Below are 22,349 nucleotides of genomic sequence, written 5' to 3' on the forward strand. Positions count from 1 at the left end.
CAATCCAAAGGCTCTCAAACTTTTAGAGGCCCTAGAGGCTTCTGCCTCCTGATTTATAAATGTCAAGAGGTGTGACTATAGTGGTGATTGGGCAGCAGATTGGGGGAAGTGGATTGATTCTGCTCCCCCCCCAGTAGCATCTTGCTTAACCTCAATGCACATAGCGTAATCTGCCCTGTCGGTTTCGCAAACCACCAAAAATTGGGTCCCAGACCCATAGTTTGAGAACCACTGAATTAATGTGTCATCATGTATACAAATGGTGAAGACAGATGGTTGAGTGCCTACCAGATTACATGCAAAATGGGGCTATTCCAGAATAAAGCAGTGGTTTCCATGTACTTGGGGGACTAGTGAGTTACACAGAAGTACGTAGATCTGTAAATTAAACAGGAAAAGTAATGGTGACCACAGAAAGTGGCCTGATGCAGTCTAAGTATGCTCAGTGGTCCCTGGGAGTCATGGAATGCTGTGTTGGCAGTTGGAGAACAATCCACCAGCAGAGCATTCAGGGGGATCTGACAGGGTTGCACCTTTCAACAGCTAGAGACTGGCAAGACTGGGGAAAGTGCCGTGTTTTGTGGCAGATTTCTCTTCTCCTGTCCAGCACTAGAGACTCAGGCAGGTAACTGCAATGTGTTTGAAAACGCTGTTGTATTGGGAGAGTGCATTAAGATATTTTTAATTTGAGGACATCAAAAATGTTTGTTTTCTCTCTCTTTATTTAGAGACATTCTAAACCCAAAGGATGTGATTACCGCTCAGTTTGACAACACAAATTCTAGCAAGGATTTCTGCAGCCAGTCCTGTCTTTCCATGTATGAACTGAAAAGGAAGCCGGTCGTCACCATTCACACAAACAGTATTTCCACCAAGTGCAGCATGTGCCAGAAGAATGCAGTGGTAACTGAATTTTCATGCCCTTTCTTGGCTCCTGAACCTTTGGGAGGCTAGGATGGGGGGCCGGACTGTCAGGTTTGCATCTCCCCAGGGAGGTTTGTTGGAAATGGGGCAGGCTGCAGTGGGAGGAGCAATGGAGCTTCTCTGGTTGTCTTTGTTTTTGCAAGCAAATTCCTTGCAGTTCAAAGGATGCTGTCTATAGCTACAGCTGTGCTTAGTCAGGGGAAGGGGTGGCGTTCATAGCTTCTTGTGTTGTGTTCTTGGAAGGGCTGAGTTAGTGTTCTGTCTCCCGGACCAATCAAAGCCAACCCTGGGGAAGGATAATGTACGTGAGGTTACTGTGTGTTGAGTTTGACCCCTGGCCCACATAGCTCGTAACTGGTGGTGGCAGCAGCACTTTTGGATGTTGGGCAAGGGTCTCTCCCTGCCCTACCTGGAAAGGTTGTCAGGGATTCAACCTGGAGTCTTCTGCAGGAAAAGCACCTGCTCTGCCACCCAGCTATGGACACTTCCTGTTAGGATCATGGAGGACAGAGAGAGAGAGAGAGAGAGAGAGAGAGAGAGAGTTTATTGAAAGAATTTATATCCTGCCTTTTCCATGCCAAAGCAGTGCCCAAAGCAGCTTACAAAGTTCCATAATAAAATGAACAATATATAGAAACTATGCCTAAAATCAAAAATAAAAAACAATAAAGCCATTGTGGGGGGGGGGGGGTGTAACTGTTTGGTCCAGAAAGAGGAATCCGTATTTCTCCATGTTGGTTTTCTCCATATTTTGAGAGCCATTTATATAAAGCACAGATATCCACCCTGAGGTGCCTTTTTAATTTTAAAATTTTTGCACACCTGCTTCCAGATCAGACCAGCCTCTGACACTCCTTGGGGACTATAGTTTCTGGTCTTTTTTAATTCCGTTCTCCAGATTCGGCATGAAGTGAATTACCAGAACGTGGTGCACAAGCTCTGCAGCGATGCCTGCTTCTCCAAGTTCCGTTCGGCAAACAACCTGACCATGAACTGCTGTGAAAACTGTGGGGGCTACTGCTACAGTGCCTCGGGCCAATGCCACATGCTACAGATAGAGGGGCAGTCCAAGAAGTTCTGCAGCTCCTCCTGCGTCACTGCCTACAAGCAGGTCTGGTCTCCCCGTCCTCTCTCTCGCCCATCAGTAGTCATTTTATTTTGTAGCCATTTAGTTATTTGATTTTTCTCCGTAAACCGCTTTGTGAACATTTAGTTGAAAAGCGGTATATAAATACTGTTGTTGTTATTATTATTATTATTAAAATGGGTTTGGGAATAAAAAATTACAAAATCCAGCCACAGAGGTAATGAAAACAAATCACAAACTATTGTTAAAGCACATAGCGTCACTAATGAGATAGTATCATTAAAGCACACGCACACTCGCCCCAAACACTGATCTCCCATCGGATAGAAAGCAGAAGCTGCCGCAGAGGAAGTCAGTTTTGTCTGATCAGATGCTCCTGTTTGTGCCAGAGAAACCCAAAACGCACCATGCACACACAATTCCCATCTTTGTCAAATGATTTTATCTATGGTTTCCAATTCTTAGCATACAGGAGCCTGGCTTGTGGAATCCTATTTAAATGGATTTAAATATGACCTACGATGTGACCTTGGATTTAAATAGGACCTACAATGGGACCTTGAATTTACGAGGGTTACCCAGAAAGTAATGCACCACATTTTTTTTCTTCAACAATTATTTATTGAACACAATGAAACACACAAGAAAGAATGATGTTTCTTCTACACTCCCTATTTTTCCACGTAATCTCCATTCAGTTCTATGGCCTTCCTCCAGCGAGACACAAAGGCATGTATGCCCTGTTGGTACCACTCCTTGTTCTGGTCACGAAGCCATTTCTGCACTGTGCGAATCACCTCTTCGTCATCCTCAAACTGTCTTCCGCGAATGGCATCCTTTAATGGCCCAAACAAGTGGAAGTCTGAGGGAGCTAGGTCAGGGCTGTAGGGTGGATGGGGTAACACAGTCCAACCCTGTTTAGTGATGTGTTCCGAAGTCCTCAAACTTGTGTGAGGCAGAGCATTATCATGTTGGATCAAACATTCACCTGGGTTGTTATGGCGCCGAAGTCGCTGGAAGCGCTTCTTGAGTTTGGTTAATGTCTTCACATAAGCTTCAGAATTAATGGTGCTGCCCCTTGGCATCACATCAATGAATATGACGCCCTCACAGTCCCAAAACACAGTGATCATGACCTTACCGGCGGAAGCAGTTGCTTTGAATTTTTTCTTCTGTGGAGATTGAGGGTGACACCATTCCATCGACTGTCACCGTGTTTTGGGCTCAAAATGGTGAACCCAGGTTTCATCACCTGTCACAATCCTGAACAAGAACGCTTCCCCCTCATCTTCAAAACGTTTCAGCAACTCAGAAGAAATGTTTTTTCTGAGAGATTTGTGGTCCACCGTAAGACAGCGCGGAACCCATCGTGCACACACTTTTGAGTAATCAAGAGCACGGATGATTGCATCCACACTTCCTTTGCTGATTGACAGTTTCAGCGCCAACTGCCTAGTCGTTATGCGTCGGTCCTCGCGAATGAGCACATCAGCAAGCTGCGTCTTGTCAGCCGTGGATGGCCGCCCCAAACGCTGCAAATCTTGGAGCTCTGCCGAACCGCCTTCTAATGGCCTCACCCTCTGTGCCCAGCGACTAACCGTACTTCTGTTGACTGCAGATTCTCCATAAACTGTACACAAACGTTTGTGAATGCTCCCAACAGTTTCTTTCTCTGCAGTGAAAAATTCAATGACGACACGCTGCTTGTAACGTACATCACTTACAGACGCCATTTCGAAACACTGCTGCAGCTATGCTATCTGTCTGAAGAAACCAAAAATTTGTGTGCGCACTCCTGAAAATTCAAATAATGTATATCTAAAGTTTCGCATTCGTACCGTTACTGTAGGCTGAGAAAAAAACTGTGGTGCATTAATTTCTGGGCAACCCTCGTAAATAGGACCTACAGTGAGACTTTGGTATCCGCAGGGGTTCCATTTCAGAACTTCCCACAGATACCAAAATCCACAGAAACTGAGGTTCAAGTATAAATGGCTTTTAAGAAAGAAAAAAGGGCATGCAAGCGGGTTACTGTCTTTTCCCAGCCTAACTGTGCTGTTGCCAAGACAGAGTTGTTTTTGTTTTTTTTAAAAGCAGTGAAAGACCCACTTCCAGGTCACACAGAGGTTCCTCTCTTCTCCCAGGTTCCTACCAGAATGCATCGCTGGGAGGAGCCATGAACCTCTGCGCGACTCAGAAGTGGGTCTTTCACTGTTAAAAAAAAGCTGCTTAGCCTTAGAAACTGCATGGTTTTGCTGGGAAAAGGTAGAAATCCCAATTTTCATGGCTTTTTTTGGTCTTAAAAGCCTTATAAACTTGGACTCCAGTATCTGCTGGCATCTGTGGTGAGTCATATCTGCGGGTGTCGGATCTGCAGATACTGCCTGAAGCTGCCTTGTACCAGGCCAGTTGCTTGGTCCATCTTGCCTGACATTGGACACAATCCTAACCAACATTCCAGCAACTTTCCAACTTTAAGGGCTCTGCAACTCCGAGGTAAGGAAACAAACATTGCTTTACCTTGAGGAGGCCTCCATGACTGCCCCCCAACTGCAGGATGTAGCACATGCTCCACTGGCACAGCTATGCCAGTACTGGAAAGTTGGTTAGGGTTGCGCCCATTGTCTTCATGAGGCAGACTCCAGGATTCCAGGCCAAGTTCTTTCCCAGCCCTGTTGGGAGATGCTGCCAGATGTTTGAATCCAGAACCTTTTGCCTGCCAAGCAGATACTCTGCCCTTTTGCCACCTGCCTCTCTATGAAGTTGCTGTTGTAACAAGGCTGCATCTGTGTGGACGTGTTCTTCTAACTGCCTAAGAGAGAGCAGCATGCCTCAAATGCAGGTTGTAGGGGAGTGATGTTGGGGGGAATGTTTTTTTCATTACTCTTTGTGGGCTACTTGGGGGCAGCTGCTGGGCTGTCTTATGAAACAAGCTGCTGAGAGAGGGAGGCCTCTGGCCTGATCCAGCAGGGCACTTCTGAAGTTCTTGCGAGTGCTGTAACTGAGGCGAGAACTGCACCTTTGGCTCCATGGTGCAGGATAGCCTGTAGAACTGGTGCTTTGAATTGGACAAGCACTGGGCAGGAGAGAGGCACGTAACTGTCCTCTGTCAACCACTTTCCTCTCTTCCCTAGCTGCTTTCCTCATAGGCCTTGTCCATGTTGCAAGGAAAAGCAGTTGTAAGGAGGAATTGCAGGGGAAAGCAGCAAGTGGGGGAAAGTTAGACACTGTTCTCCCACCCATTGTTTGTTCTCTACTTTCACTGTCACCGTTGTTCAGGAGAGACCTGGATCTCTGCTGAACATGGAGTTTGAGCCCTTTGGCCTGTTATTCCTGGGCAGAAGCGTCAATGGAGAGAGAGCCATGGGGGTGCTCTGTTCTTGTTATCCTAGCAAGCTTCGAGTGTGCTGTTTCTGCTTCTTGTGAAATGCTTTCTAACCTAACCCGATAGCTCATTTGCAGGGTAAGCGAGTTGTTTCTGCTCCGAGAGAAACTCTTATGTCCTTCTTTTTGCAGAAGTCTGCAAAAATCACACCCTGTGCGTTGTGTAAATCTCTGAGATCTTCAGCTGAGATGATTGAAAGCACAAATAACATGGGGAAAACAGAGCTTTTTTGTTCTGTGAACTGCCTGTCGGCACACAGAGTTAAAATGGTTACGTCTTCAGGTAACTGCCACTTTGCCCTTCTTCTGTATGCCTTCTGAAAGAAAAGTTTTTAAAACACATTTTTAAAAATCTCTGTATTTATGTGTCTTATTTTTTCTCTCCATCAGGGGTCCAAGTTCAATGTAACAGCTGTAAGACCTCAGCCATCCCTCAGTATCACCTGGCTATGTCTGATGGGAGCATACGCAACTTCTGTAGCTATAGTTGTGTGGTAGCTTTCCAGGTATGCCTTTATTTTCATTTATTTTTCACGTTTTCATACTTCCCTTCCTTCAAGGAGCTCAGGGTGGTGTACATAGTACCTCCCCTTCCTTTGTCCTCACAACAACCCTGTGAGGTAGTGCAAGGATGAGAGAGAGTGCCTGGCCTGAGGTCACCTAGGAAGCATCGTGGCTGAACAGAGATTTGAACCTGGATCTTCCAGGTCAGAGTCCAACTCCCAAACCACTACTACACCATCCTAGCTTTACCTTATCTATATAAATTTATCTAGAAATTGGTTTCTATACTGCCTGCCTTTTGACCCAGCAAAGTCCAGAAGATGACTGGCAACATAATTTTTTAAAAAATGTAATAAAAGCTTTATTATAAATAAATCAGTTGCAGACTAAACAACAGCTGCCAGCCCAGAACACACAACCTATAACTGTCACCCCTTGCTAATAATCTCAAAACAGTGGGCCCTTGGTATCTGCAGGGGAATCCATTCCAGGACCCTCTCAGATTCCGATTCCTGTAGAATCAGAATCAGATCCTGTAGAATCCTGTAGAATCAGATTCTACAAAATCCTGTGGAATCAGATTCACAGAAGGGCCTAACAGGATCTCCCGGATGTGACTGGAAGTGCTGAAATTTGTGGGTGCTGAGCCCATGGATAAGGAGAGTGCACTGACTGTGCTTCTGATGGAATAACCCCCCCCCCCTCAAAAAAAATAACAAGGCTTCCCCCTTCAGAGGGAAGCAAAAGAAATTCTTCATGCAACTTGTGGAATTTGTTGGTATGGAACGTTTTGATGGCCTCTAGGTGAATAGCTTTGGGAAAAGACTAAACAAGGTCAAGCTGTTTGCCATGACAGGTGAAAATGGAACCTCTCCTGTTATATTTTGGGTTATCGGGTGCAGGGGATGGGTGTGCTTATCGCAGACTCCTTGTGATCCTCTCATGGGTATGTGGCTTCCCGCGACTGGAGAGAAAATGCTAGTTTAGAGAGTGCCTATGGAGGTCAGTGAGGAATTCTTTCGTTCTAACCTGAGAGGGGCAGAGGGTAGCGGTGACCAAACATGGGCAGGCTTATTCTTGTAAACTCTGGTGATTGTTTTCTTCTCCCCTGCTAATGTGTGTGTCACAGAACTTATTCAACAAGCCTGCAGGCATGAACTCCTCCGTGGTGCCCTTGTCGCAGGGCCAAGTGATTGTCAGTATCCCCTCGGGAGCGACAGTGTCAGCCGCAGGGAGCACTACCTCAACGGTCTCCCCGAGTTCCGTGAGCAGCTCGGCTGCAGCTGGCCTCCAGAGGCTTGCTGCACAGTCCCAGCAAGTCACCTTTGCCCGCACAGTGGTCAAGCTCAAGTGTCAGCATTGCAATCGCCTTTTTGCAACCAAGCCGGAACTGCTTGATTACCGGGTAATTAGCACTTGTCATCCTTCAGAGATGGCTGCTCACAGTCGTTCTTGAGGTTGGACCCCTGGGGGGGGGGCGGCTTACCCTATGAACCGGAAATCCAGCTGCAGGGAGAGCTGTGTGCTTAAAAATTCTGTTCCAAGAAAAACTAAATTCTGTAACTTTCTCTCATTTGGTATGACTTGTTCTGCCTTTTTGGTTAATATAATAATTTAATTATGTGAGCTGGTGTAGTGTACTGGCTAAAGCTGCAGTTCTGTGCATTGTTTCCTGGGAGTAAGCCCCATTGAACATGGGACATGCATAGGATTATGCTGAAAGAATGATTATGTGAATTAGGAGCTCTCTGCTTGGAATCTCTCCTCTGCTATGAACTCACCAGGTATCCTTGAACAAGTCTTTCCGTCTTTCCCACCTGCAGTGTGGGGGTAATATTACCTTATGTAGCCTATTGGGTTGGTGTACATCAATATAATACAAGTGGAGCATTTTGTGCTCACAGAAAGTGCTATACTGGTCCTAATTAGTCCTGGTTTTCTTATTACAGGTGTGCTCCTGTATCCACAGGGGGGTTCCATTCGAGAACCCCCCGCAGATACCTGAATCCGTGGATATGAGGAAATGCCTACCCCCCACCCTCCAGAAGTGAGGGCTGCTCTGCTCCCCTCACCTCTGGAGGGTACTCTGAGCCCAGCAGAGGCCGCGGATGTCCGTCTGCAGCCTCAGCTGTGCTCAGACTGAGCCCTAGAGGCAAAAAAAATCACTTCTGGTTTTACAAAACTTGGATGGGCTCACACTGTTCTTGCTTTGTCATAGGGCAAAATGTTCCAGTTCTGTGGGAAGACTTGCTGTGATGAGTACAAGAAGATAAACAGTGTCATGTCAATGTGCGAATACTGCAAGACTGAGAAGATCATCAAAGAGACAGTGCGATTCTCAGGCATCGACAAATCATTCTGTAGTGAAGGTAAGAAGCAGCTGGATCACATGCTGAGGGAATACTGCTCCCCCGAAACATTAGCCCATCTCAAGAAGGGAGATCTAGTGATAGGGATGCCAAGAGTTTGAAGGGGAGCAGGTTTGGGCAAGGACAGACTCATTTGTTTTAAGACCCTAATGAAGCCAGGTTGGCAGTGGCCTTCAAGAGAAGAAAAGAATCTGGCTCAGATTATCCTGTGGCTACTTCCTGTTGCTGTTTCCATGTTGATTGATCTTGGAAAGCGAGAGCAGACTCAGTGGCATACCCAGGGGATATACTGGCACAGTTTCGTGCCACTCTGAGGACCACCCACTCCCCTCCACTTTCTTTAAAGCACTCAGATATGCAGGGAACCGCACTGTGAGTGGCTGCCTTAATGTTGTAAGAGAACCTGCTCCTGAAATCAGATTCTCCTGACTTGCTCTTCAGAGCTTGTAGATCAGGGGTGTCAAAGGCCCGTGGGCCGGATCCGACCCGCAGAGCCATTTCAGGCGGCCCCCAGGCTTTGGGGGAATTCTGGAGCTGCCCCACCCCTGCTTGCTCCAGCCTCGACCAGAGCTCTGCTCCCGTCATGCCTGGAAGTAAATTCTAAGGGCTGGGAACGCCACGCGCCGCTTCTCCAGCCCTCTGAATGACGTTCTGAGGCCCCATAAGGCCTTGAACGATCACTTCCGGGTTCTCGGAAAACCCAGAAACAACCATTCAAGGCCTTAGGAGGCCTCAGAATGTCATTCTGAGGGCCGGAGCAGCCGCACACACCTTCCCCGGCCTCCGGTCCATCCCCAGGCGCGGGCACAGCTCACCTGCAGCTGGAGAGGGAGAGTGAGGGCCGGAGCAACCGGGTGGATTAAGAGGATTTGGTCTGGGGGGCTGAGGCAGGCTGCTTGGGGGTAGAATTGGGTCTGGGGGCTGAGACAGAAGAGAGGCTGTTTGGGGGTAGAATTGGGTCTGGGGGTTGAGGCAGAAGAGAGGCTGCTTGGGGGTAGAATTGGGTCTGGGGGGGCTGAGGCAGAAGAGAGAGGCTGCTTGGAGGTAGAATTGTGTCTAGGGGGGCTGAGGCAGAAGAGAGAGGCTGCTTGGGGGGTGTTAAGAGGATGGGGTCTGGGGTGGGGTGAGGTAGTAGAGCGACGGGGAAGCCTCACTGTTTTTTTTGTTGTTGGGGTTTTTTTTTTTTTTTTTTGAAAAAAACAGGAAGTGATGTCACAAATGATATCACTTCCTGTTTTGAGGCCACTTCCTGGTGCCACATTTGGAGTTCGGCCCTCAGCAGGTGCCATAAATCCAACGTGGCCCCCAGGATGAAATGAGTTCGACACCCCTGTTGTAGATGAAAGAATCTCACTCACCTGCTCTTTGTTCTCCTTCTCATGTTGTCAGGTTGCAAGCTGCTGTATAAGCACGACTTGGCCAAGCGTTGGGGAAACCACTGTAAGATGTGCAGCTACTGTTTGCAAACCTCGCCCAAGCTGGTCCAGAATCACTTTGGGGGCAAGGTGGAGGAATTCTGTTCGGAAGACTGCATGTCCAAGTTCACGGTTTTGTTTTATCAGGTAAGCTACTGCCGGTGCTTAAGGGAAGTCTGGAATCCACAGAAGGGTAGCAAGAACTCTTGCATGGTCTGGGAACAGGGATGTCCCACTTCAGATGTTGTTTCAGTCACGGTAGGGCCTTGGAACAATGTGAATGAATCACCTGATTTATATGGAAAGTGCAGGTGTTAAAGCACATTAAAGCAGTGGTTCTCAAATGTTTTACCGCTGGGACCCACTTTGTGGAAAAACAATCTGTCAGGACCCACTGGAAGTGATGTTATTAACCCAGAAGTGATACATGATGCATTCAGATCACTTGATGTCATCCAGATGTCACCCAGAATTTTCTTTTTTAAAAAAAAAATGGGAAAAAACCCTTGTCTGTCTGTGTCTACTGCTTCCCTGCCTCTGCATCTAAGGTGTGTTGTATCTTTTACATCTCCTGCTCACTCCCCCTGCCCCCCTTTCCCCCCTGCCTCTTCCTAGATGTCCAAATGTGATGGGTGCAAAAGGCAGGGCAAACTTGGCGAGTCCCTGAAGTGGCGAGGGGAGATCAAGCATTTTTGCAATTTGCTCTGCATTTTGATGTTTTGCAACCAGCAGTGTGCATCGGATCCACCGCCGCTCGCCCCACCGCCACCGCCACCCCCACCGCCTCAGAACAATACAGGTAAAAGAAGACTTGACACAGCACAGCTGGAACGATGTGCTGGGAATAGTTGGGGCAACAGCTGCAGGGCCAGTTAGGACCCAGTGAGTGTGCCACCTGGTTGGCAACCTTCAGTCTCGAAAGACTATGGTATAAGCCTACAGCACCCGGTATTCCCAGGCGGTCTCCCATCCAAGTACTAACCAGGCCTGACCCTGCTTAGCTTCCCAGATCATGGTATAAGCCTACAGCACCCGGTATTCCCAGGTGGTCTCCCATCCAAGTACTAACCAGGCCTGACCCTGCTTAGCTTCCCAGATCATGGTATAAGCCTACAGCACCTGGTATTCCCAGGCGGTCTCCCATCCAAGTACTAACCAGGCCTGACCCTGCTTAGCTTCCCAGATCATGGTATAAGCCTACAGCACCTGGTATTCCCAGGCGGTCTCCCATCCAAGTCCTAACCAGGCCTGACCCTGCTCAGCTTCCCAGATCATAGTATAAGCCTACAGCACCCAGTATTCCCAGGCGGTCTCCCATCCAAGTACTAACCAGGCCTGACCTTGCTCAGCTTCCGAGATCATGGTATAAGCCTACAGCACCCGGTATTCCCAGGCGGTCTCCCATCCAAGTACTAACCAGGCCTGACCCTGCTTAGCTTCCAAGATCAGACGAGATCGGGAGATAGCGTGAATTCACATGCCATGACTGCCCTTGTGGCCTTGTAAGAGATGGGACAGCAGAATGGTCTGGAATCTGTTCCCCGGTCACCAGGATGCAGGTCTCTTGCTGTCTTGTGTGCTCCTTGGGGCATTTGGTGGGCTGCTGTGAGATACAGGAAGCTGGACTAGATGGGTCTATGGCCTGATCCAGTGGAGCCGTTCTTGTGATGGGCTTGATGAAGCCAAAATGTCACAGGGGTGCTACAAGTGACAGGGGCTGTGTGGATTGGTGGTGTGTCTGAAAAGAAGCAGAAGACCCCCTCCCACGGACATAGTTGTGGTATAGAGCCAGGCCTACCTCTCCTACGAAGCTTTACTTGATAGCTTAGAAGCAAAATCGTTCTAGGACATGAGGGAGGCTCCATGGTTTATGCTGCAGTGCATGGTAGAATTCTTTAACAGAACTTGACCCCCTACCAAAAAGGCACTCCCGCAAGGTGCTTCCCTTCACAACTGGGAATCAGTTACAGCGTTTTATCGCAGGACCCCCTCGTGTGCTCTAAACTCAAAATGATGATCCCAAACTTGTGGTGTGAGATTCTAGTGGAAGATACAGATGTCGATAGATGAAACTGTTCCCAAATGGGAAGGTGGCTGGCAATTCCCAGTCCCAGGACTGTCCTTTGAACATGTTGAACAGGACTGCCCTCTCTTGTGCATGCAGCAGAGTAAAGGAGTCAGCTGTGCCCATGAAGTGAGCTTGAGGATACGCAGCAGGTGAGACTTGAACCTACACTGTCGAAGGCCTGGTCCAGGGGATTTTGCTGTCCTCACTCTCTGCAGCAGTAGATTCCTTCTCAGGGCGGTTTGCAAGAGCCAGTGTGCGTGTGAGCTCCTGTATGCATGTAGGATTGTGCAGTGGTGTTTGTGTGTATGTGTGTGAGAGAGAGAATGAGCCGTGGGAGATTTAACACAAGAGATGGAGCTTCCACGTCACCTTTTACCAGTTCAGGTGCAGTTCACTCAAGCAGTGATATACATGTCTAAACTAGCATTTGGTGGTGTTAACATTTACCCAACTTTGTCTCCCCCCCCCCCAGCAAATCTTTCCATGACACCAACTCCTTCGACAGGCCCCCCTCCGTCTCTCAGGAAGGATTCCACTCCAGTTATAGCCAACGTGGTGTCCCTCGCCAGCGCTCCTGCTGCCCAACCCACAGCCAATTCCAATAACGTTTTGCAAGGTAAAGCAACCATTGGTGCACCAGGGGAAAGGGTTCCATCTGTTAGGCTTGAAGGACAAAAATTCTGTTTGTTTCTGTGATACAAATTGACTTTCTTTTGTTGCTGGAAGCCATGGCGCATACAGCCAAAGAGTGTGGTCCTGTGTCATATATTGCCAGTCAGTTATTTGATTTTTCTCTGTAAACCTTTTTGTTGAAAAGCAGGATATAACTATTCAAAATAATAATAAAAATAATGCAGGCGATCTGTATCGATGGATCCCGTATCCACGGATTCACTTATCAGCGGATTCACTTATCTGCGGTTCTCTGCTGCTGCCTCCTTCCCACACGCCCATTACTTCTCTGTCTTCCTTTACTATGGTGCCAAGCACTGCTGTCTCCTTTGCAGCCTGTTACAGATCACTAGAGGAGGAATGCGAGAAGCAGTCAGCTGGAATGCTAGAGGAGGTAGATTAAGAAACACTAACAGGAAGCAGGAAGTTTCCTGCTTCCTGTTAGTGTTCTGGCTATCTCCCTCCTCTAGCATTCCAGGTGACTGCTTCTCATGTTCCTCCTCTAGTATTCTGTAACAGGCTGCAAAGAAGAAGAGACAGGAGTGCTTGGCGCCACACTAAGTGTAGGGTTCTCTTTCATCCATGCTTTTGGTATCCTCGTGGGGGCGCCATATCTCCTGCTAATACGGGGGGGGGGAGCCCCTGTAATATATGTGGAGAACATTCTAGATATTATGTAGCAAGGTCAACAATGTCATGTTTTTCCTTTTTTCTCCATTTAACAGGTGCGGTTCCTACTGTGACAGCAAAAATAATTGGAGATGTAAGTTCTGAAAAGTTCCTGGGACTAGCTTTTAATTAATAAAATATTATTTTATTTAACTTCATTTTACTTCATTATAAAGTTTGCATCCCACCTTCATAGTCCCAAAAATGGAAGTTCAGGACAGCTTACAAATATTTAAAGCATAGAATAAAAATCAGGAAGAAATTTCAGGGGCAATAGTAAAGCCAAAGAAGCCATATGAAACCAATTAAACTAGGTTCTCGCCACCAGCAGCAGGGATCAGGTTTAGACTGCAGGCAAAACTTTATCGGGATAATGTTGACTACCTTTGTGACTGTCATGAGAGAAGGAACTGGGGCAGTGGAAGGACAGCCTTCCCTGGGCAGTGAGCTTCCTAGTGAATTAGGTGCAAAATCTTTAACAGAACATAGATTGCTAACTGTCTTTAATGCACAAAGAACTGCAGGTTCCTGGTTCCGGGAGGAGAGGAGGTGGGAATTTCGGAAGGAGTCTGGGCAGTGAGACTCTTGACATGGCTTGAGTTACCCTTTAGCCCAAGAGTCACCCTTTTCTGCCTCTTCTCCCAGGCCAGTACTCAGACAGATGCTCTGAAGCTGCCTCCTTCGCAGCCACCCCGGCTTCTTAAGAACAAAGCCTTGCTGTGCAAGCCCATCACTCAGACCAAGGCTACCTCTTGCAAGCCTCATACGCAGCATAAGGAATGCCAGACAGGTATGTCAGCAGACGTTGCAAGGAACCAGGCAAGTGTGTGTGTGTCAGGGAGTCTGAGCATAATACCTTTAATAGGACCCCAATGAGGCATCCCAGAGTAGTGAGCAAGCTTTGGGAGTCATCATATGTTAAGCAAAACAAACGAAAGGGGATGAGAAGAAAAACTGATCCTGCTATGCACGAGAAAGATGCCCCAGGGTGTGTGTGCATTTGTATTAAGACGGAGTGGAGGAGGTGCCATGAAGCTTTGGGCTGCAGCATCTGAATCTTAGGTTCGGGAACACCTGTTAGTGCTAACTGGTTTCACAGTGTGTATGACCTCAAAAGCCTTTGATAAACGAGTTAGAGTTCTTGCTCCACTCCAGAGGCTGCCACCATGACCCCTTTCCGAGGCCTCTCACAGCATACAGAAGTCCCAGCGTAGCAGCAGACTGGCTTTGGGGAAAGAGGCCTCTTGGCTGAGACTTGGGCATTCTGTTGTGTTTCCCTGGCTGGGGATTATCTCTTAATCACCTGCATGCGAGCAGGAGTCTCGGTTTGCCTGTGCAGCACCTCCATGCAGAAAGGCCTGGTGAGTTGGGAGCCGCACTTGTGACCAGCTTCTTAAAGAGAAGTGAATGTGATGTTGCCCCTTGTCCTCCAGAGCTCGTGCCTGTGAGCTCTTTTGCGGGGAGGCTTCAGAAGCCCTTTCAGAGCCTTCTGAAAGGCACTTCTGTTTTAACCAAAAATCAGAATTGCCTTTTAGAAAACTCCAGCCAACCTTCTAAGTCGCGGGGAGGTTGTGTGCAGCTTCCCCGTGCCTCAGAACACCTCTGGATGCGACCATGTCCAGATGTCCTGTGAGGCCTGACTGCAGATTTCATTATACGTGGATTTTGGTATCCAGGGTGTGTGTGGGGGGGGGGATGAATTCCCTGTGGATGTTGAGGTCCAACTGTATATATAAACATATATATATTTATGTTTTTTTAACATAACAGAGGAAGAAGAAGTTCTACCCAAGGTTGTTGTGGTGCCTGTCCCTGTACCCGTGTTTGTGCCAGTCCCTTTTCATCTCTTCACCCAGTACACACCAGTTCCCATGGGAATGCCAATACCCGTAAGTAATACATTTAGCGGTGGGCTGCTCAAAGCGGATGAGGAAAGGCTTCAGCATTTGAGACTCTTCAGTCTAGAAAGAAGGTGCCTGAGGGGAGACCTGATAGAGGCATATAAAATTATGCAGAGGGTGGCTCGAGGGGTGTTTTTTCCTCTCGCACAACACTAGAACCAGTCCGCTAAAATTGAATGTCAGGAGAGTTAGAACAGACAGAAGAAAATATTTCTTTACCCGATGTGTCATTAATCTGTGGAACTCCTTGCCAGAGGATGTGGTGATAGCGTCTGGCCTAGATGCCTTTTTAAAAGGGGCTGGACACATTGATGGAGAAGTCCATCCCAGGTTACAAGCCATGTGAAGTAGGCCAGATGCAAGGGAGTGGCAACAGAATGCAGGTTTCTTGTTTTGTGTGCTCCCTGAGGCATCTGATGGGCCACTATGAGAAGCAGGAAGCTGGACTGGATGGGCCTTTAGCCTGATTCAGTGGGGCTCTTCTTATGTTCTTCTTACGCCCTGCTGGAAGTGCATTTTCTACCCACAGAGGTTGCTCTTGTTTGGGTCTTTGCTGCCGAGCCATTCCATTGGCACAAACCAACTCTTCTCTGTAGGTCCCAGTCCCAATGTTTGTCCCCCCTGCCCTGGAAAACACTGGCAAGGTCATAGAAACAGTTCCAGATGTCAAGGAGAAGAACTCGGCCACCCCCTTCGAAGCAGACCTCTTTCAGATGGCAGAAATGATAGCAGAAGACGAGAAGGATAAAGAGCACTCCCGAGGAGGTGCGTAGTTGAGGAGTTCAGAAGGCCGTGTGTGCATGTGCGTTTGGGGTGGGGGAGCAAACCTTACTGGGAAAGGTGAATGTATACCTCAAAGTTCTTTCCGAACTTGGCTGTACCTTGGCTCTGTCAGAAAACTGTGTATTAATCTCCTGCGAAGTGACCCATTTTAGAAGGGCTGTGCCTGCTCTGCTCTTTAAATCCCTTGTTTCCCCCACCCTTGGCAAAACTCTGTGACAAGTATTTTTTTGTTGTTCTCTTGTCATTTATGATATTGACGACTGAAATTTCAGAGGCCAGTTAACTCAAGCCTAACAGTTTTTCAGTTTGCAAGAGCAGTTATCACTTACATGCCCTGAACAAGTTTCAGGTGCAGCAGAGCTGGGTCTGCAACTTAGTGATAGAGCATGCATTTTGCATGGCAGGAGGTCCCAGGTTCGATTCCTGGCATCAGCAGGTGCAGCATATTGGCAGCAAGGCTGAAAGGTAAAGGTTCTTGCTAGAGACCTTGGGAAGCTGTTGGAGTCTTGGACTAGATGGTCTTGGTGATCCAGCTCTGTATAAGGGTGCATCATACAAAATCATTATGTTTTGGAATGGCTTGTTCTCTAAAGAACAGTGATATGTTCCCTTCTTTCTTCTTTGTTCTTTGTTCCCTTCTGCACTTTTTTCAGGCTCCCAGACATCTGAGCACGAGCTGTTTCTGGACCCTAAGATATTTGAGAAAGGTTAGTGCTCAACTGGACTTCCCCAAATATGCCCACAAAAGTTCCTAGCCCACAAAAGGTTTGACTAGGGCAGGGGTGTCCAAAGTTTTTGGCAGGAGGGCCACATCGTCTCTCTGACACTGTGTCGGGGGCCGGGGGGGAATTAATTTACATTTAAAATTTGAATAAATACATAAGTTTACATAAATGAATTTATTAAAGATGAACTTATGAATGAATGAAGGTCTTGCAATAGCTCAAGGCCTATAAAAGGCCTTGCACAAAGCAAGGCTTGCCTTTCCTTTGCTGCCAGTGCTGCATCACAGATGTGAAACAGCAAGCAATAGAGGGAGCCCTCATACCACAGCTCATGCGAAAGTTCGAACAGTTGGCCGTCATGCTGAGAGCAGTTGCATCAGGCCAGTGTGGGCTCCAACAAATCTCTGGAGGGCCAGAGGCTCATTGGAGACTGGGGGCTCCCTGAGGGCCGCATTGAGAGGCCTCGAGGGCCGCAAGTGGCCCCCGGGCCGGGGTTTGAGCACCCCTGGACTAGGGGACCAGTTCCCAAACTGTGTCACGATGCCTTAGGGTGCCAGAGAAATGCCTGGTGGCCTGTCCTACGTGTTTCCCTGGGTGCCACCATCTTGGATCTTTCGAGACCCCAGATGGCAGTGCCTGGCTGATCTGGGAAGAAGAGGCTGTTCGGGGCATTGTGACCAAGATACACTAGTCAAATGGTTCCCAAATGTATCAATAACTTGTGATTTAATACGGGAGGAACAAAAATCCAACTGTTATTATGGTTCCCTGCCTAGTTGTCGAGAGTTGCAACCACCCACAGGCAAATGGCGGTTTGCTAGCTTGGCTGTTCTTGCATGCCCTCCCCTTTCATTCCCTCTTTCCCAACTGCAGATCAAGGCAGCACTTACAGTGGAGACCTGGAGTCCGAAGCAGTGTCTACCCCTCACAGCTGGGAGGACGAGCTAAACCACTATGCCTTACGCTCCAATACAGTGCCAGAGCCAGAACCAGAGCCCAGGCAGTTCTCTAAAGGAGAGCTGGAGCAGGACCTGGAGGCTGACTTTCCTTCAGGTAGGTCTGTTCTGGAAGGAAATATTCCCCCCCCCCCTTGTATGAGATGAACTCCTTTTCCTGGGAAACAGTCATGTGTTCCTTGCACTGACTTAGAGCATTTGACTTGGTTGAGTTTGGGGACAGGCTTCCTGATTGGCTGCCCTGGCAGTTCCCATCTATTCCAGGCATCTCCTACTCCAAGATGGCAGTTCATCTTGCCCTTCTGGCTGCCACGTTCCCACTAACCTCTGCTTCTGTTTCTCAATTAGACTCCTTCGACCCGATCAGCAAAGGACTGGGTCTTCACTCACGGGCACGAGCCAGGCGGAGACACAGAGACGGGTTTCCACAGCCTAAAAGACGGGTAAGGGGGGGGCTCAGCCTCGGGTGATGCGTGTCTAAGATGTATTGGCTTCCTCAGTCTCTACTGTGAAATTACCGTAGATACTCGCCTATAAGGCAAGAAATTTCTGCCTGTAAATCAAGCTTAGGTCATCTCCTTGCCTTATCTGCCAGCTTAGGGGTCAGGGCTATTCAAGCAAGTTGCTGCTGGAGAGAAGCAAGAGGACAATGCAGAGAAAATTAGAGGGCTATTAACAACCCCCCCCCCCCCCGCAAAGTTGCAGCCAAAGTTATCAAGGCTTCCATCTAAATCAAACAAGCCTCATTCTCTTTAGTAGACCCTTTTGCACCCTTGTTCCATTTTGCAATGTTTGGCAGGGGTCTCGTTTTTTTTAAGCACCAGGATGTATTCTTTGTTTCCATTTGAAACAAAGGCCAAGGCTACAAATCAGTGCACCGTTACTTAAGAATAACACACATGGAAAGCAATGGGGGGGTCTACGTCTGAGTAAATAGGGTTGTAGCTATGTGCAGCTGCACTTACTCACGCTAATTTCTTGTTGCTTGTCTCTCCACTGTTAAAAATTGTATGTTATATGTAGAGCCTCTGGCTGAACACACCAGGTACCTTAGAGAAGGTTTGATTAATGGTTCTGCTGGTATATTGTTTACAGTGCACTTACTCTGATAGTGTTTGCAGAAAGGGTGTGAAGACCAGAATTGAGAAAGTTAATGAATAAAAATGTATCTTATGATCTTTTACTATATTTAATAAATTAGAGACTGTACAGTTATTAGGTAACAATTACTGGAAGGTTATTTTTCAGGACCTGGCCTCAGGTAAAATCAGACAAAACTATAGTCAGACACCCCCCTAAGTTTAACCCCCCCCCCCAATTGATCTGAGGGTCATAGAAAATTCCATGATTTTTGGCTCAAAACCTCTCTCGACCTATCTGGCTAGTGTCTACGGCAAGTCCTTCTGAGGTGGGACAAGTTGCCTCTCCCCTCCCCTCATCTTTGCCATTCCCCACAGACCATTTCTCAGCTACACTCAGTGTTACACAAATAGCGTGTTGGAAACTGGTACATGTCTAGAATGTAGTGTTCATAATTGTCCTGGAGGCTGTTCCAGTGCATAGTTCTGGCTGGCCCCTCGCGCACTCTCTGACTTTCTCTCAGGGGCGGAAGAAGTCTATTGTGCCTGTGGAGCCCCGGATGCTCCTGCAGAGCTCCTACCCCGGCTGCTCCGTTTCTGGAATGAGCCTCAAGTACATGTACGGGGTGAACGCCTGGAAGAATTGGGTCCAGTGGAAAAACTCACACGAAGACCAAGGAGACCTGAAATTTGGAGGTAATGCCACTTTTGGGGGGGTATGGTGGTCTGGATTGGAGGTAGAAGGGTAGGCTTCAGTCTTTCTGCAGAACAGTTCTAGAAGGGTGGGATGAGATGGGAGACAACAAGATCCAGTTCACAGAGAGAGAGAGAGAGAGATTTTGAAAATGTCTTGTTCAAGAACTCTAGGTGTTCATTCTAATGTCCTGATCCTAAATGTGTTCCTTAGGAAAGTGGTTCCCAATGTTATTTCACTTGCATACCCCTTGGCAGCTCATTTCCATAAATGGTACCCCTCCTGTTTGCATATTGTTATGGTTATGGTTGCTGTTAGTTCAATTCTAAGTTTTCAACTTCTGACCCATATCTGATAATACACAATTTGGTGACCAAAAACTAGCAGTTGGTGGGGCTTTTGCAGCCAACTAGCTGCCTTCCTTCCTACTTTGTCAGCTCTGCAAGGCTTTCTAATACAGATCTGCCCTTTTCTACCACTATTCAGTTCTTTTTCAAGTACCCCTGGGGGGGTACGCGTACTCTAGGTTGGGAGCCACTGCCTTAGAAGAGAGCCCTGTAGCCTGCTTGGTTGTAGTAGGCCAGGGATCCCAAGATGGAATTATGTAATCAAACCCACACAGGGATACCCCAAGACTTTGTTTTTCTCAGATTATGATGTACCCCAATCTGTTAAAAAGTTCAATTCATGCACAGGACCAGCAGGCCATTTTCAGAGTGTTCTCCTGTTCCAGATCTCCCACTATGAGGAGGGAAGCAGATTCCTGCAGACTCCTCCTTCACTGATACCTGAGTGAGAACATATTTACATCCCCTATTTACAAGATGTGTGTATTAAAACAACTCTTGTCCTCCTCAAACTCCAAATCTCTGTCCCTTGGTCTGGCTGCAGTATTAGGTCAGTCTCTGGGTTTAATTTACATCACTCCAGGGATTCAAGTGATTTTTTTGTTGTTGTTGCAGCAGGGTGTACTATATAGATACAGCCTATTTATCTGCGTTAGTTCCGCTCCGTGACTCAGCGTGATTCACAAAAAACGTGTTGTGCTAAATCCCATAGAGTTACGCAGATACAGCCTGCAGCCTGACACTTTTGGATGGAAGGAAACTAAGGCAGCTCTTATCAATCCCCTCCCCTCCTTCCCCTTTCACAGGTGGGATCCTGAGCTTGCTTGGGAAGCCTCGTCCTCTGTGTCCCAGGCAGCCTCCCGACAGCACTGCAGGTTCTCCTCCTCCTCTTCGCTGCTGCCACTCCTGCAACCCTCCCTGGCCACCGCCATCATGGAAACTCCTGCCCCAGAGCATTCTGGGACACAATTGTAGTCCGGCTCTCTGCTCACCCTCCCCTGTCTCTCCAAAGCTCGGCAAACACTCCTGGGTTTTTTTTTAAGCAATCCCCTCTGTTGCTACTGCACCTGTGTGTGTGTGTGTGTGAGAGAGAGAGAGAGCGCTCCACCTTGCTGTATGTGTTCTGGCTACAGAGGTTTTTGGTCCCCCCTTCCCCTCTTCAGCCTCCACTGGCTCAGGGGCTCCAGGAATGTTACTGTTCCTTTGCAAGGGGAGCCTCTTCCATGGCTCCAGGGCTGTTTCCTTGCCTGGGCGAGGCGGAGCCTTTTTGCAGTGTTTTGGGCTGCCTGGAAATGGAGCAAGAGGGCAGTGCGAGGCAAAGGTGTGTGTGACTTTCAGGACCGCCACCCCATTCGCCTTGAGACAAATCCACAGATAAAAATCTGTGGATAAATAGGCTGCACTTGTACTCTCTTTCAGTCTCCTTCCTGAAGTGCTATCTCTTTCTTGCCCCATTAATGAATGACACCGTGGCGTTTAAGTGCTTAGGAAACCAGAACAGGGATTTCTCACTTCCTACACAGCAGACGGAGCCCTCCGTTAATGCTGATTCTGAAACCTGAGCATCAGGCTATTTCTGCTGATGCTCAATGCCAGTCTTTTGAGTCACAGGTTGTGCTTTTGCTGTTTCTGTCTCCCACAGTTCGGACCGTGAAGCTCAAAGAGGATATCCTCTCTTGTTCCTTTTCGGAGCTGAGTTTTGGCTTGTGCCAATTCATCCAGGAGGTGCGGCGACCAAACGGTGAAAAGTATGATCCCGACAGCATCTTATACCTGTGCCTTGGAATTCAGCAGGTGACCGTCCTTCCTTGGGGCCACTTGCTGATGTGATGCTTCTCACTGTGGGCTTCAGGGTGTGGCCAACAAATAGGATTGTTTATGCAGTTGAGACCAGGCCCTTTCCTGTCGATTACCCTCGGGTGGCAATTCTGGGGCTGTGTGCCAAGAATAACTCTGCAGAGACTTGGATGCATTCTTGTTGATATATTTAACTGAATTGATATTTCAACGGTTTTTGCTTAGTAACAGCACAGCGGGCCCTCCCTATTCACAGTCTCGGCATTCACAGATTTGAGCATCCGTGGAGGCCGAGCCCACGGCTGAAGGGCCTCAGAGGACCTCCTGGACGTGACCAGAAGTCATGGCCTCCCAGACTCCTGGACATGACCAGAAGTCACATCCAGGAGTCTTAGAGGCCGTGCGCAGCACCTAGGGAAGTTACTGCAGCATTGTGTTGGCCCCTGCAGACTTCATTATCTGCAGATTTTAGTATCCACGAGGGGGTCCTGTGGATGCTGAGGGACCACTACATGCCATTGTACCCCGTCCTTGGGCACTGGGTTATTTTGCATTGCAGGGAAGATGCCCAAGCTCAGGCTTGGCATCTCCAAGGGAAGAGAATTCCAAAATGGAGGAGTAGCCACTTAGAGTGCCTCTTTGTGGACCCCCCAGGAGCCTGACAGCACGTAGATGTCATAATGAAGAGAGCGTTGCAAGTCCAGTCTTTCAGGTTCTGGTGGAAGTTGAGAGTAGGGGCGATCTCCCAAAAAAGCAGACTAACAATCCTATTTTCTGACGATTCTCTGGAACAGCTATTTTCAATGTTATTTTTTCACTGGCACACTGTGGCCTTCTCTGCACAGTCTTTGCATCATTTGATGTCACTTCAGGCTTCCGGGAGACTTGGGTTCTGCGGCTATGTTCCTAAAGCAGCTTACTACAGAAATTGTTTGACCCTCTTCCTCCACCAGCAGGGCGATTACTACAGACTGT

General features: G+C 48.0%; 1 protein-coding gene across 1 annotated transcript in view; it reads left to right on the forward strand.

The window, feature by feature from the left end:
• Window positions 1-22,349, forward strand: part of LOC136661223 (zinc finger MYM-type protein 4-like) — a 56,573-nt gene that overhangs the window by 27,925 nt on the left and 6,299 nt on the right. The window contains exons 8-25 of the mRNA XM_066638294.1: window positions 729-903; window positions 1,823-2,035; window positions 5,528-5,678; window positions 5,786-5,901; window positions 7,029-7,304; window positions 8,118-8,268; window positions 9,658-9,830; window positions 10,299-10,482; window positions 12,224-12,367; window positions 13,149-13,186; window positions 13,738-13,882; window positions 14,863-14,981; window positions 15,590-15,758; window positions 16,430-16,483; window positions 17,375-17,554; window positions 17,806-17,900; window positions 19,061-19,232; window positions 21,220-21,371. Coding sequence (XP_066494391.1) covers window positions 729-903; window positions 1,823-2,035; window positions 5,528-5,678; window positions 5,786-5,901; window positions 7,029-7,304; window positions 8,118-8,268; window positions 9,658-9,830; window positions 10,299-10,482; window positions 12,224-12,367; window positions 13,149-13,186; window positions 13,738-13,882; window positions 14,863-14,981; window positions 15,590-15,758; window positions 16,430-16,483; window positions 17,375-17,554; window positions 17,806-17,900; window positions 19,061-19,232; window positions 21,220-21,371 — 2,707 coding nt within the window. The remainder of the gene's footprint in view (window positions 1-728; window positions 904-1,822; window positions 2,036-5,527; window positions 5,679-5,785; window positions 5,902-7,028; window positions 7,305-8,117; window positions 8,269-9,657; window positions 9,831-10,298; window positions 10,483-12,223; window positions 12,368-13,148; window positions 13,187-13,737; window positions 13,883-14,862; window positions 14,982-15,589; window positions 15,759-16,429; window positions 16,484-17,374; window positions 17,555-17,805; window positions 17,901-19,060; window positions 19,233-21,219; window positions 21,372-22,349) is intronic.

Source organism: Tiliqua scincoides, chromosome 10, assembly GCF_035046505.1.
Source record: "Tiliqua scincoides isolate rTilSci1 chromosome 10, rTilSci1.hap2, whole genome shotgun sequence".
NCBI classification, from domain to species: Eukaryota; Metazoa; Chordata; class Lepidosauria; order Squamata; family Scincidae; genus Tiliqua; species Tiliqua scincoides.